The sequence below is a fragment of the Dendrobium catenatum genome, unplaced genomic scaffold, assembly GCF_001605985.2.
Source record: "Dendrobium catenatum unplaced genomic scaffold, ASM160598v2 fragScaff_scaffold_441, whole genome shotgun sequence".
NCBI lineage: Eukaryota > Viridiplantae > Streptophyta > Magnoliopsida > Asparagales > Orchidaceae > Dendrobium > Dendrobium catenatum.
In genome coordinates, this window is record NW_021318903.1 from 180,513 (window position 1) to 195,434 (window position 14,922).

General features: G+C 35.8%; 1 protein-coding gene across 1 annotated transcript; it reads right to left on the reverse strand.

The window, feature by feature from the left end:
- Positions 1-8,507: 8,507 nt before the first annotated feature.
- LOC114579506 lies at positions 8,508-12,342 on the reverse strand. Its single transcript, XM_028694285.1, has 4 exons — positions 12,265-12,342; positions 9,131-9,596; positions 8,883-9,049; positions 8,508-8,735 (listed from the first exon to the last, which is right to left on the reverse strand). Exons 1-4 carry the CDS (start codon positions 12,340-12,342, stop codon positions 8,508-8,510), a joined length of 939 nt encoding a protein of 312 aa, XP_028550118.1.
- Positions 12,343-14,922: the final 2,580 nt, after the last annotated feature.

A 14,922-nucleotide genomic window follows, 5' to 3' on the forward strand; every position in this document is an offset into this window, starting at 1 on the left:
ATTTATAATCAACCAATCTTAATAATAATCACTATTTAAAATTTACTAATCAATGAACATAAGCTTAATACAAAACAAAGATGATTATCTGGTAACTCAGGCCTATGAGACTATTAACTTAGCTTCAAGGAGGGTGAAAGAAACCTCATGATCCTGATTTAACAAGGGTAGTCATTGCACAACCTAAATAATTAATAATAAGCTACTAACAAATCAAATCTTGCAATTTATATCTTAATTAATTTGAAAATATAAGAAGTGCATATCAAACCTAAACATTGAATACTAAAAGTGAAAAATAAAGTGTAACAAACATACAAATCTCTAATTGAATTCATAAACTCATACAACAACTAAAACTTTTTTTTAATCAATCTAAAACTGCAAAACTCCCTTAACTAACCTAAAACTTTAAAGTTGTTAACTAATTGAGTGGAATTCTAAAACATATAAAATACACCTCCTAATAATTCTTAATATAATCATAAATAATAAGATACATTAACTAAGGTGAAACTAAGTAAAAATTATTAAAACATTCTCAACCAACTCTCCAATGTTTAATAAAACATTAAAACACTAATATTTGAACTTAAACTAAAATTTTCTAACTACAAGCAAACCAAAAGTGAACATGTTGGAGGAGTAAATTAACTTCAAATTAGACTCTAGTGCCTCAACCCTTATCAAATTTATATTCACCTTCATACATTCTCCCTTAATATACATTAGGTGTATAGGTTGGACTACCTTGAGATGTAGGGCTAAGTGTCCTAAGGAGGCTGATTTCTCGAGCCCACTGTGACAATGTCATTTACCTCATAAATTAAGGAGAAATAATATAAGGTCTATATAAATTGCTCCCTCTTTAAAAATTTAAAGCCACATTTAGGAACCTAAGCTAATTTTTTTGACCACCCAACTATTAAACCATAGGCCAAGTAGAACCTATACACATCTATAGGTAGTGAGTCTCTCTACTCTCACGTTAGCCTTTAAAAATGAATCTACCTTAGACATAGGGAGCCTAAGATTTTTTTTTTTTTTTTATGGTGGGCAATAGGCTCATTTTAGTGGTGTCACATATTAGTCATTCTTCGAGTCTTAGATTATTACCAATGGAATAGCTAACCAACCCTTGCCACCTTTTAAAATCATTTTAGCCTTGATTAGAGGTAGGATTGAGGATGGATCATTTCCCCTCATTTCTTTATAACCTTAGTATTGATTAGAGCGCAAGCCCTTTGGGCTCTGAATAATTTAATAAATTTAATCCTAAAACTAAGTATTATGTAATCCATTTTAAATGGCTAATCACTTAAAGAGAAATTTGAGGGTTAATAAATTGAATAATAAGAATCTGACCTTATAACTTGAATATCTCATATAATTTGGTAAGGTACACTTTCTTGTACACTCTTAGGTGCTAGATAGGATACCTTTTCACAGACATCTTAGGGTAGGGTGTAGTTAAGATAACATTTTGTAATTTATGTCTTTTATATTTTGCATGTGTGATGATATGATGATTATTTCTTATTTGGCTTAATTTTGGTTGTTTTCTTTTCTTTTTGAATGATGAATGGGCACTTTCCCTTAAGTGGTTAGATGATTTTTTTAGAAATATCTTTTGCAGGTAGCCATGTTTCCAAAGGGCAATGAAAAATTCTCAAATCATAATTATAAATGCCTCTTTAACAGGTACCGTGAGGATTGCTAAAAAGCCTTTGGAAATATAGCCCTAAGGACTAAACTGTGGATTATTGATTTAATATTATGATTATAAATTGCAATAATATGTACTTTATTGTGGGGGCTTAATGTATTTTTCCTCTTTTAAAAATGTAATTTAATTCAAAGGGTTGTGAAAGCTTATAAAGGAGATATGTTTAAGATATTAGGGATCTAAAGTGAAAAGAAAGTCGCTTATAGAGAATTTCTTTTCATTTGGATATCATATTAAACAACGTACCACAAGGAGCTTGAAAGAAGAAACTCAATGAAATGATAAGAAGATGAAGATAAAAAATACCTCATTTTTAAGACTTGCGTCATTTCAAAGAAATAGAATTTAGGTTGTTGTCGGTGGGGCCCGACCACCCTTACTTTTTAGCATTTTAGGTTGTATAATAAGTGGCATTTTCCATGGACTTTAGATACTTTGGTTAATATTTTTTATGTGATGATGTGTTTATTTTGCTTTCACAGTAGAACTAAAGGTTTTTTATTTTTATTTGGGGTGGCTCGAACGGAGTCGTTATGTTTAGCTCTTTAGAATGTTAAATTTTCTATAAAGCTAAAATTTATTTAAGTAAGATAAAAAATGAACATATGATTTAAAATTAATCAAATTTTCAAAATTAATACATGACTCCTTTAAAGGGTCACCCTTTAAAATGGTAATGAGTAAGCCCTGTTCACTTAACAATGACTACTAGCCAGTCCTGATTGGCCCTACCTACACGTGCATAGTCTTAAGTCCAAGCCTATGTTGCATCGATACAAATACAACGACATGGATACGACATGATATAAATGCGGGATACGTCAATTCTGAAAAATACAGGATACGGATACAACGCGAACACGACATTATAATTTATAAATCATATATAAAAATTAAGAAAGCTATCAAAGCATAATATTTGAAATTACAAAAAAAAAAAACATCATTTGTAGCCCTGTAGCTTATAATATCAAAATAAAAATAAGCATTAAATGTCTAGTACAACAACAAAAGCATAAACATAAATTATCTAACAAATGAAGTTTCAACTATTCAATAGAAGGAATGATATGATTAGCTTCTTCAGTGGATTATCTTTGAACTTCTATAACATCTTAAATAAATATCATAGCTTCTAATTCAGGCTCATCAAGTGAAAGATTAGCAATTTATAATATTCTCATATCATCAAGAGACTCAAATTCATCTAAAAAATGAGAAAACCTCGCTCGCAGTCGTGGAAGTAAATACAACGGGTCTTTTTTATTAGATTTTTTTTTTCAATAGACATGCATATCGGATACGCATGTCCTTTTGAAATTAAATAGTATTTTAAGTGGATATGACAAAGCCGTATCTGACATGTATCAATGCCATATCGAAGGTGTATCTGTGTATCAATGTATTAGATACAACACGCCTTTATAAATAGGGGTATCGATGCAACATAGGCCCAAGCATATATATTTTCTTTTATAACATAGAGGGATAGCTAATTTTCATAAGTATAATACCATTCATGGTTGGACTTAGTGCTCATTCCCTTTTTTTGTGCCTCCCATCACTCTTGCATTTGCATAAGACTAGATTTCATGGATTTAATATGCTAGGTGGAGTTTAGCTGGTGCCTCTTTCCGAGCATGGTGGTAAATCTAGGTGGGGGCCACTTAAATCCCTAGTGGGATTTAAGTTACAACTTATAAGTCCCCTCACGGTGTCTTGCATTAGTTAGGTCGTGAACATCTGTACTAAGTGTACAGCACGCCCCTTATAGATCTAGGATCAAAGGTTAACGATATTAATATATTATTGCATGTCTTATTCGCATGTAAGCCCTCCATTCTTTAGATGCTATAAATCCTATCCACCACCATCACTTTGATGGCGTAGCTTTTGTCTTTTTCTCACGTATGTGGTATGAAGTGACTTTTCTTCTAGTTTCTCTTATTTTGATTGGCTGAATGCTTATATAATCCATGTATGCTGAAATAGCCAGTTGATTCAATCTTCTTTTGGATTAGGAAAGCCTAGAAATTTCCTATGTGCCAAATCCCTGGAGAGAATAATATAACATTCTTAATCGAGAGTTTTCTTAGGTTGAGATCTAAGTTATAATTAACCACGAGGGCTTGTGCCAGTGGGAAACCAATCCACATATCAAATAAATCTCATTCGAGCTGATGTATCGAATGAAAGAAATCTTATTACTTTGATCAGATTATATATAATATTACTCATTGGGGTGTGTAGGTGAAAACTGTTATCCTCCATAGTTAATTGTATATATGATCTCATTTGCTCTTCCATTGGCCTGCTTGCATAGAGTGTAAAGGCTTGTGACCATTTTGTCCTATGGGATAGTGTGATCGTACCCTATGCATTATGTTCCCCACGAGCAGAATCCTTTCGGAGACCCATAATAAGTGTTCTGGACTGTTTTTTTTTTGGAATGCATATGAAATCTCTATAAAAGTAACTTTCAAGATATACGTGAGAACTCTAAAATCAAGTAAACACTAAAACCTAGAAAACCATGTTTTACTAATATTTTATTCATTCTTTATATGTTATTTTATTTTTTATTGAAATTACTAGTTAATAATTTAATGGATATTGATATTTGTGATGGGCTAGGAAGAAAGCCTACTAAGTTGAATGTGCTCATTATGATATTCTTCTGGTGTTTCAGGAAAAGTTAATTGTCCAACATAGTTGAGAATGTTAGAGGTAGGTTCTTATAAATATGAGTGAAATGATATTATTTTATAATCAAGTTTTAATTATTCTAATGTATGGATGATTTAAAGTAAATTGGAGTATTGTATATATATTTCGATAAAATAAAATGTGTTTTTATTATTGTTATTATTTGGATTTTTGTTACCTCTATGGGTGGTTAAGCTGTAATTATAGATTTAGAGTTTAAATCCTTCCATTAGATCCTAAGGCATCACAAAGAAAAATCCCAAGAACTGCACATGAAGTATGCCAAACTCACATTTGGGAAGGTCAAGGTACATTTTATGTGGTGAAGATATACCATTTGCTAAATTCCTCACCTCACCCTAACCATTACTATAAAAGAGGAGGAAAAGGGAGAGGAGGAAAGGAGAGAAAAATAAAAGGGGTTTTGTGATGGGGACATCAGATCGTGGAAGGTCTATCAGAGACGTGGCTGTCGATCTACGGCTACGATTGAGTCATTGTATTTCTGAGTCGTCTTATATATTTTCTTATTTATGATGTTATACTGTATTTGCTTTATTAGTTTTCCATTGTACCCTTTTATTAAGGGAGGTTGTGTGTAAGCCCTATGGGCATTGTCGTCCTTTTATTTTGTGAGTCTTTGTACGAGGTTATTTATAGCCCCATTGTTCTTCTTTTCAAGTTAATGAATGAATGATTGATTAAAATAATACTTCTATTTGCATGAGTTCTTGTGAGAGCTTGAGAGATTGGAGTGAGATCCCTAGGAGAGGGAGAATTGTGCATCACCCACCAACCTAGACGAGTTAGGTTTGTGGTTCTATCTTCTACCTTTTCCCTTCCTCCTCCCCCTACCACCACCAACCTTACCTCAGCTGCATCACGTTTGTCCTAACTTTCACCACCACCAAACCCCTTCTTCACCCCCACAGAACTCTCCAAGCCACCTCCACCTCGCTGTCGGCTCCCTTACCAAAACCCCAAGCAAGCCGCCGTTCCTAGCCCCTTGCCCTCTCTTGGATTTATTTTATATTCTAGATTGCCATAATTTGGGCATATTTTGAATTCAAATTCACCGAATTTGACATTTAAAATATTTCCTAAATTATAAAATCTATTTTAGGAAAGTTTCTAAATCCCTTCCCATTGGATTTTAATTTTGGAATGAGTTATTTCATTCAAGATCTAATTATCTAATTTAAGGAAGCAATAAAGCCTACTTAATTCTCTCCCTAGCTCATTAATGCCACCAGCCCCCTATAGGATTAAATTAGGAATTGTTTCCTAAAGCCCACCTCCCCACCTTGGAAACAATTCAAACTTCCCCCCACCTTCTCTTGGCCAAAATTCACAAGACCCCACACCTATTAAATACTTTCCAAAACCTTAAATCAAGTTTTGGAAACAAGCCCTCATCCCCTCTCTCCCTCTTGCCGCCGTCCCAATCATCTCTCCCTCCTCTTTAATTATTCCCAAGTCAAGGGATTAATTAGAGAAATGTTTGGAGACTCTTTCCCTCATCGCAAACCAAAACCAAATTAAATCCTTCTCTCTCCAACCTTGGTCGGCCACCATACTTCATCTTCTCCACTTCATGTTTAAGAGAAACTTCTTTCTCTTTAACGGAGTTTCAAGGTTGCTAGTGATCTTCGAAAGCGACCGTCATTTAGCCTTCATGAATGGTCGATTAAGTTCTTGATTACGGCCTCGCCTACGACGAGCAAGGATTTGCTTGCATCTTGCACTCGACCTTCTTCGACATCAACCTGCGCATCGACCGCACCGTAGAAGAATACGTTGAGTGCATCTTGGACACCTTGGTTGAGGTGATTGAATAGAAACTTGGTACCGTACAATGGAGGATTACATCCAAACCTTCTTCGTCTTCCAATCTTCGTCCTCTTGTATTTCTTTAGTCTAACCCTCTTTCTTGTTATTTGATTTTAGTCATGAAGATTGTGTTCGCCTAACTTTGCCGAGCTTAATAAACGTAGGGATTGAGTGCATTTCAGTTGTTTCTAATCTTATTGTTAGATTAGAGATTTTCATTCAAAGCTATTATATTTGCATGTTGTTGATTTCCTATGTTATTTTGATGATCCAAAGCTTTTATTGTGCAACATAGCCTAAGCGAAAGTGACCGCTATTACATTTTATTTTGTCGTTTTATTTGCTAAAAGTTCTAATCATTAATATTCTAATCAATAAGTAATGCAAGTTCTTATCAAATTACTTTAAGCATTGTTGTCCTACATCATTTTGCAGCTAAAGCTCATATTTTATCCACAAGTTTGTTTAAGATATTATAGAGCACGAGGTAGACTTCTGATCTCATGTCTCTGATTTCAGTTCCAATAATATTATAAAAAGTTTTGAATGAAAATATATTCAAAGAAGGTCTCAACAACTCACTCCCAATCTATGTAATTCTTTATATGCAATCGACCATAAAAATTAAAATAAAAAAAAAACAATTTAAAAAGGCATATCTAATTTTATACGAAAGTGTGTGTGTTCTCTTTGTTGCAAACCATAAGCTCTTGTATGTTCTAGGTTGTAATCTCACATCATCCTTAGAATCAGAGACCATAGCATGGGCTCTTCGCTAGCCTGACCATAGCGTTGAACTACTCAATTTACTGGTAAGTCATGGTTTGTGTTCACCGTTGTCTTCAGCGTGTATACATTTTCTTTTGCAAAACTTACTCGTCGTCAGAAAAATACCACATTTTATGTAACCAAACATCTAAGAAGACTCTCCTTATCAAGTCATCGGAAGACCGATGTTTTATATAACCAAATATCTAAGACTTGTACTACTTCTCTCTTCTCTTGTGTAAATCGGATTCAAAATATAAAAAATCTTTGCAAAATATTTTATTAAGATTTAACAAAATTTAATATCGATAATGCCAAACAGTTTTAAAAGCTTTAATGCATCAAGGATTTACTAAATGTCGATTTACAATATTTACTTAATCTTCTTGCATGAAGGATTTTTTTGGTGGCTGTGGCAGTTTGTGAAAGTAATGGTAAAATTGGAGTGATAAAGATTGTTTTTTTTTTTTTTTTTAATTTTGTTCTCAACCAAGGTTTTGAAAATCGGACAGGACAACGAACCGGTAGAAGGAGAGGTTCACGGTTTGACCGGTTGGACCGGTCAAACCGGAGACGTAATAAATAATAATATTATTAAAATATATATATAATTAATGATAATTTTTTTCTCTAATACATTCATTCTACATTCTATTTTCATATCAAACTGATCAAATAATATAAATATGACATCAATTAAGTTTATAAAACGTAAAAAATAAGACATAATAATATAAATATTTCATTTAATAAGTCAATAAAACATAAACAAATGTCATTATTGATAAATCGATGGTGACAAGAACAAGAAACCTAATTAAGGTCAACTAAAAATACTAGAGGCTCTCTAGTACATATTACTGGGCAATAACAGCAACAATCAACAAAATTCTATCGTTACCCCATTCCTCTCCACCAATGATACCCCTAAAGATTCACCATTCTTGATAAGAACTGTTCCTTTCAAAATTTAGGCAAATGTCATATATAAGAATATTGCATATACAGGAAGTAATCCTTTTTGGTTTCTCTTCTTTAGAAGCAATCCGCCTGAGCATGCAACAGTTCTAACTTATAACTTGTCAAATTCTTTCGGCAAGAGCAGCTACTCTAAACTAAACCAATCCAACCAATTAACATAAAAAGGAATTGTGGAAAACCATTTCGAACATATACGAGCTGGGAAGAGCAGGAATGCAGTTGTTCAAAGAAAACAAAATGGAAAGAGCAGGAGAAGCCGAGAATACTAAACATGGGAAATACCGAAATAGAGATATCACGAAAGAAGGCATCGTTCGTCCGTCTATCCCCGTCGTTCGTCTCTCCCAGTCGTTCTCCTCCCAGGCTCTCAGGCATTCGCCTCTCCCGTCTCATCTCCGTAGGGTTTGCGAGAAAGAAAGAGGGAAGTGTTGCGCGTAAAAGAGGCTTCGCCTCATCATATTCGAACCAAAACCATTTTCAGCCATTAGATGTGCGATTAACGGCCAAAAATCATGCGATTTGAAACCGGCCGATTCTTTCCAACGATCCCGGTCCGGCGGTTCGACGGTTCAACCGTTATTTGAACCGGTTTTTGGCCGGTTTGAATACAGCCCGCCTCTAATGGTAGAATCGGACCGGACGCCTGACCAGTTCCCAGTTCAACCGGTTGAACCGGCCGGTCCGGTCCGATTTTTAAATCCTTGCGTGACACCAACAAGGCTTTCTTTCATTATTGGAAACAACATCAAGATCATCCATGGCTAACGAGATCTATGCACGTTGTCCAAACCATCATCAATGTCAATCGGAGCTAACAAGATGTAGTTCGTCACCTGTCATCATCAAGATCGACAAAACGAATCCCTCAAACATGAGACAGCAAATGATGCTCTAAATGATTTCTTCTCTTTGTATGAATTTGTTCAAATACACTCCAATTTCTTTCACATCCAGAAGATGAAGATGTTTGGCTAAGAATTCTAACCGCCAATTTCTGTAAGTTTGGTGCACTTGATCCGAACATCTTCCACCATTCATCTACAAATAGATAAAATTAGTTAGCTAATATCTGATATGCATGAAACAAGAAATACATAGTAAAATATTTATTTCACTTACCAGGCTGCATTTCTTTGGCCATTGTTAGTGCAATTGGTTTGCCAAAGCTTTCCAAACTGTCACGAAACAGCCTAACTTCATTCATTGTTGCTGTTGATTTAGGACAAATATCCTTATTTCCAATCAGCTCAATTAAACCTTGCATTACTTCAGCTTTCTGGCAAAAATTTTCTTTATCATACTGAAAATGTGGATTAAGAAAATAAGCTGCACAATGTATGCCTTGTCTTAACTGCCTATCCCATCTCCTCTTTATAATACTTGTGTAAGGTTTATACATCCTTTTGGCATTTCTAAACATTAACTTAATAGCTTTCCTTGCCTTGTACATGCCATCATAAAGAAAGCCTAGAGATGGTTTCTCATCAGAATCTACTATTCTCAATAACCGAATTAAAGGCCCATATAGTTTGGAAGTTAGCAAACAGTCATTCCAAAACTTATTATCCAAAATGATGTCTGATACCTGTTTGGAAGTTAGCAATCAGTCATTCAAATTTTCATGCATCTGGTAACGAATGTCATGTGGGACTTTCTTGCACGAAGCTATGTTACCTTTGATTCCTGCTAAATGTTGTTTAATCCTATTAATTCCTCCACCTTTATAAGTAATCCCACAATGGAGGAATCTAAATTGTTTTTTTTTTCCATCTGGTCCTTTACTTTCAGTACAATGACTCCAATCTATATCAAGCTTCTCACGCACACTTTGAGTCGAAGTTATTTGTGGATCCATTTTAGAGTACTGTTTTCAATAGCTAAAATAATAAAATCAAAAAGGAAAGAAAGCAAAATGAAAAAAAGCTGGAGATATGATGCTTTGTGGAATAAGCAAAATTCATGGGAAAAATCTAATGATTATTTTGAGTGATCTTCTTTAACATTTTTAAAGCTTGAAGTAATGGTTTGTATGCACATTGAGGCATATTAAAGAATAATAAGTCTTTTTGTTCTCTTAAATACATTCTTGAAGGGACTATTCGGTTTCAGATAAAACAAACACAGAATTATCTATCATCTCATTCCATTGTTTTAGCAAAGACGAGTTTATCATTTTTTCATAAAAAATTTCTCCCATAATATTTATCCCAAAACACAAAAATTTAGCATAACAAGGGACTGTTCGGTTTAAGAAAAATTTAGCATAATCATTTATCCCATAAAAAATTATCTATCATCTCATCCCATAATTTAGCATAACCACCACTCAAATTAAAAACCAAAACACAAAAATTTATCCCATAATATTTAGAGCAGGATACAAAAATCAAGGGAAAATAACAGGATACAAAAATTAGGGGAAAATAGATAGAACAAATAGACCGTCCAAGATCAAATTATAGAGTCAAACAGTTGAAATCACAGATCTGAAAAATAGAAATGCATAAAGCAGAACAAATCAACAAACTGATATCATGCAAAAAATAAAATAACTACTGCTCAATAGTTTAAACCATTAAATTTCACAAAGTCTTGAATTCAACGTTCAAATCCAACGGGTATTTACTAAAATCCTAGCTGCAATCATACCTCTGGTATTAATGTATTATTTCGAACATGTAAGAGCTGGGAAGAGGAATGCATGAGTTGTTCAAAGAAAACAAAATGGAAAGAGGGAGAAGCCGAGAATACAAAGATACCTGGGAAATAGAGATAGCACGAAAGAAGGCGTCGTTCGTCCGTCTATCCCCGTCGTTCGTCTCCCCTAGTTGTTCTCCACCGAGGCTCTCACGCGTTCGTTCGCCAGTCGCCTCTCCATCTCGGCTCGGTAGGGTTCGTGAATCGCGAGAAAGGGAGAAAGAAAGCTACGCGTAAAAGAGGCTTCGCCTCATCATATTTGAAAAAAATATATTTTCAGTCGCTAGATGTGCGATTAACGGCCAAAAATCACACACTTTGAAACCGGTCGGTTCTTCCAAACGGTTACGGTCTGGCGGTTCGGCGGATCAACTGGTATTTGAACCGATTTTTGGCTGGTTTGAATACAGACCAACTCTAATGATAGACCCGGACCGGCAGCCTGACCGGTTCCCAGTTCAACCAGTTGAACCGGCCGATCCGGTCCGATTTTTAAATCGTTGTTCTCAACATTACAGATTTTTTTTTCTTTTGTGTGAAGTTAGATAACTTTTTTATAGTTACTCATCAAATATTTAGTTTTAAAAAAATAGTTTCTCACGAAAACAATTTTCTAGCTGTAATAAGAAATTTATAGCCAAATAAAAATTTACATTAGTCTGAAAATTAAGTAATTAAAGAACTATCTCAAAGGATCCTAAATACTACTTGCTAATAGAGTTTTTGTACAATAGCAAGAATCGCGAGGAAGAAAGGAGAACAACACAAAGAGCAGAGAAAAGGAAATTATCATCTCATCTTTGCAGCTATTATAATGGGAGATATATATAAAGAAGCCATACAAAATACAAATTAAGAAAGTACAATAACGGTGAAAGGTAGCGTGTACCGGTGCACTAACATCCCGTCTCAAATTAATCATTCTGGGATCGAATGGTTAATTTGGACTTGAGGTTGTTAAATCGTTTTATTGAAAGAGATTTTGTGAGAATGTCGACAATCTGATCAATTGAGCTAATGTGACAGATGTTGATTGCTCCTTGTTTGATGTGTCCATTGATGAAGTGATAGTCTATTTCGATATGTTTAATCCGAGAGTGGAAGATGGGGTTGTTGATGAGCACGATGGCAGACGTGTTGTTAGAAAAGATAGTTGTTGGAATGGTCTGTGGTATGTGAAATTCTTCCACTAGATGATGGATCCATAGGATGTCAGAGGTGGCGGAGGAAAGTGATCGTTATTCGACTTCAGTTGAAGATTTTGAGACTATTGCTTGTTTCTTAACAGACAATGAAACAAGATTGTGACCAAGAAAGGTACAAAATCCTGAAATGGATTTTCGATATGTTGAGTCAGCGGCCTAGTCAGCGTCGGTGTAGGTGCGGAGATAAAGATCGACTGATGTGATTGGTAGACTGAAATCAATGGTGCCTTTGATGTACCACAACAGAAGCTTGAGAGCTTGGTAGTCGCAGTTGTGGGGATTGTGCATATGTTGACAAATTGAGTTAGTTGCGAATGCAATGTCCAGTCTTGTGATGGATAGATATTGTACCAATCCAGCAAGCTTGCAGAAGAGTGCTGGATCAGAGTATGACTGATCGTCTTGTTGGCGGTTTTGCTTAGAACCCATGAGTGTCATTAATGGTTTGTAATAGGAGAAACTTGCATGATGAAGTAATTCATTTGCGTAGTGTTGTTGTTATAAAAAATAACCTTTCAATGTTTTGATCACCTGGATGCTGAGGAAGAGGGAGATGTTGCCGAGCTGTTTCAGACTGTACTTGGAGTGAAGCTGTTGCAAAGTATTATGTGTTTTGGCCTTGTTATTTCTTTTGATGAGAATGTCGTCTAAGTAGGTGAGAATGAACAAATGAATTTCATTTTGATTGAAAATGAGAAATGAGGTGTTAGCTTTACTAAAGGTGAACCCGAGAGTTTGAAGAAAGGTTGTGAATTTTTGAAACCATTACCTGGGTGACTGTTTTAAGACGTAAATAGATTTGTGTAATTTGCAAATGTGTTGCAGATATTGAGAGTCCTCGAAACTAATGGGTTGTTTCATGTAGACTTCATCGTGAAGGTCACCATGGAGAAAGGAGTTTGAGACATCGAGTTGGGTAACTGGCCAGTGATGGTGTAGAGCAATAGTAAGAAGGATACAAATTGTAATCATTTTTTACTATGAGACTGAAGGTTTTGGTGTAGATAACATCGAATTCCTGTGAGCAGCCTTGGGCAACTAGGCGAGCCTTATATCTGGTTACTTTTCCATTCATGTGAAGCTTTTTTCTTGAATGTCCATTTCTAGCCTATAATGGATTTTTCCACCAAGGGTGGCACGAGGGACCAGGTTCCTTGCTTTTGTAAGGCGAGGTATTCGGAGGACATGGCGGATTGCCAGTGTTTATACTTCAAGGCTTGAGCGTATGAGGTGGATGTTTGGTCAGCGATCGGACTGATAAGTCAATGATTTATTTTGATTTTGATATGCCCGATTGTAATCTAGTTTGCATGGGATGGCGTTGAATGGTTTGATGGTCCATAGGGTTGATGGAACTAGTGGGAGTAAATGTTATAGAAGGGCAGGAGGGAGATGTGACAGACGTAATGCTAGGAGCAAGAGTGGTGTGTGATGATGTTGTTTGAGAAATTGTGGACATAGGAACGAGCAGAAGAGGAGAGTAAGATTTTTTATGCTTTTAAGTGGATTGATTTGGTAGGTTGGATTGATAAGGAAACTGATGTTCATAGAATACCACATGTCTTGATATGTAAACGTGATTAGTTTGTATATTAAGGCAGCAACATCCTTTGTGCTAGGTAGAATAACCTAGAAAAACATATTCGTGTGAGCGACATGATAATTTGTTTGGTGCATAAGGTTTGTTTCATAGAAAGCATAAGCAACCAAATGTGTGAAGATGGTTATAAGAGGCATGATAACCATGTAGCCGGAAGTAAGAGGTGTGATTGAAGATAGCTGAGGATGGTAATCGATTTATAAGGTAGTTGGTTGTGGATGTAGCTTCCACTACAGGAAAATTACCCAATACCGACGGCTTGACCAGCGGTTATATGGCTGCCGGTAACAACGGCGATTTTTGCCGCCGGCTATTACCGGCGGCCTAACCGGGGGTTTTTTAAGTTTAGGCCGCCGGTAATAGCGGCGATCATGTAACCGTGAAGAATGCGAGAGCTGGAAAAAAATCGTCGATTTTGGGTGATTTTCCTGTAGTGTTCAGCCCATAAGTAAGTTGGAAGGTGAGCTACGTGGAGTAACGTACAAGTTAAGTCGAGAAGATGTCAATGCTTTTTTTTGGCGATCCAGTTTTACTCAGGTGTGTAAGGGCAACTAACTTGGTGAGTTATACCATTCTGAAGGAGATAAGTTTGAAAAGCAATGTTCGTGAACTCGCCGCCGCAGTCAGACCGGAAGGCCTAAACATTGGTATTGAATTGGTAGTGGATGAGAGTTGTTGTTGAGCTGCTAGAGCTTTGGGATTCGAAGGGGGAGCATAGTTCAAATACATCGGTGCCAACAGTTCAATGCCGAGTCACCCATTTTTTCGCAGATTTGGCAACTTGACCTATTAGACGAGTTCCTAGCTGGATTTGTGAATCTACGGAGGATTGTGGACAATGATTTTAGTTATGTCCATGAGACCGGTTGAACCTCCCATGGGTAGTATAGGTATGGTTGGAAAGAAGTGCAACAACCTCCAATTGTTGAGTTTCTTTTAGGTGTTCTTGTTGAAGATTAATTTCTTCCCTGCATAATAAACAATATAGTACATTAAGACTAAGAGGGTGAAGAGAGGTTCTTATGGCGGTCTTCAAGGGGTTGCAGATTGTAGGAAGGCCATTAAGAATGTAGAGTATGATATCTTCGGTGTCGAATGTGAAGCTAGCGGTCGCGATGTTGTCAACGAGTATCTTGATTTTATCAAGATATTGTTGCATCGTACGATCTTTCATCTGAATTTGGTGGAGATCGTTCTTGAGTTGTATGGCACGGGATTGGTTGATGGGTTGAAGATGTTGTTCTAGTGTGAACCATACGTCATGTGCGGTATTAAGAATGAGAATTTATGGTAGGATTGGTGGCTAAATTGTATAAAGAAGTGTAGAGACAAGATTGTGTTCGATGAGTTTCCATAAATTGTGTTCGATTGATGCAGATTTCGTGGACACGATGTAAGTCTGGTGAGAT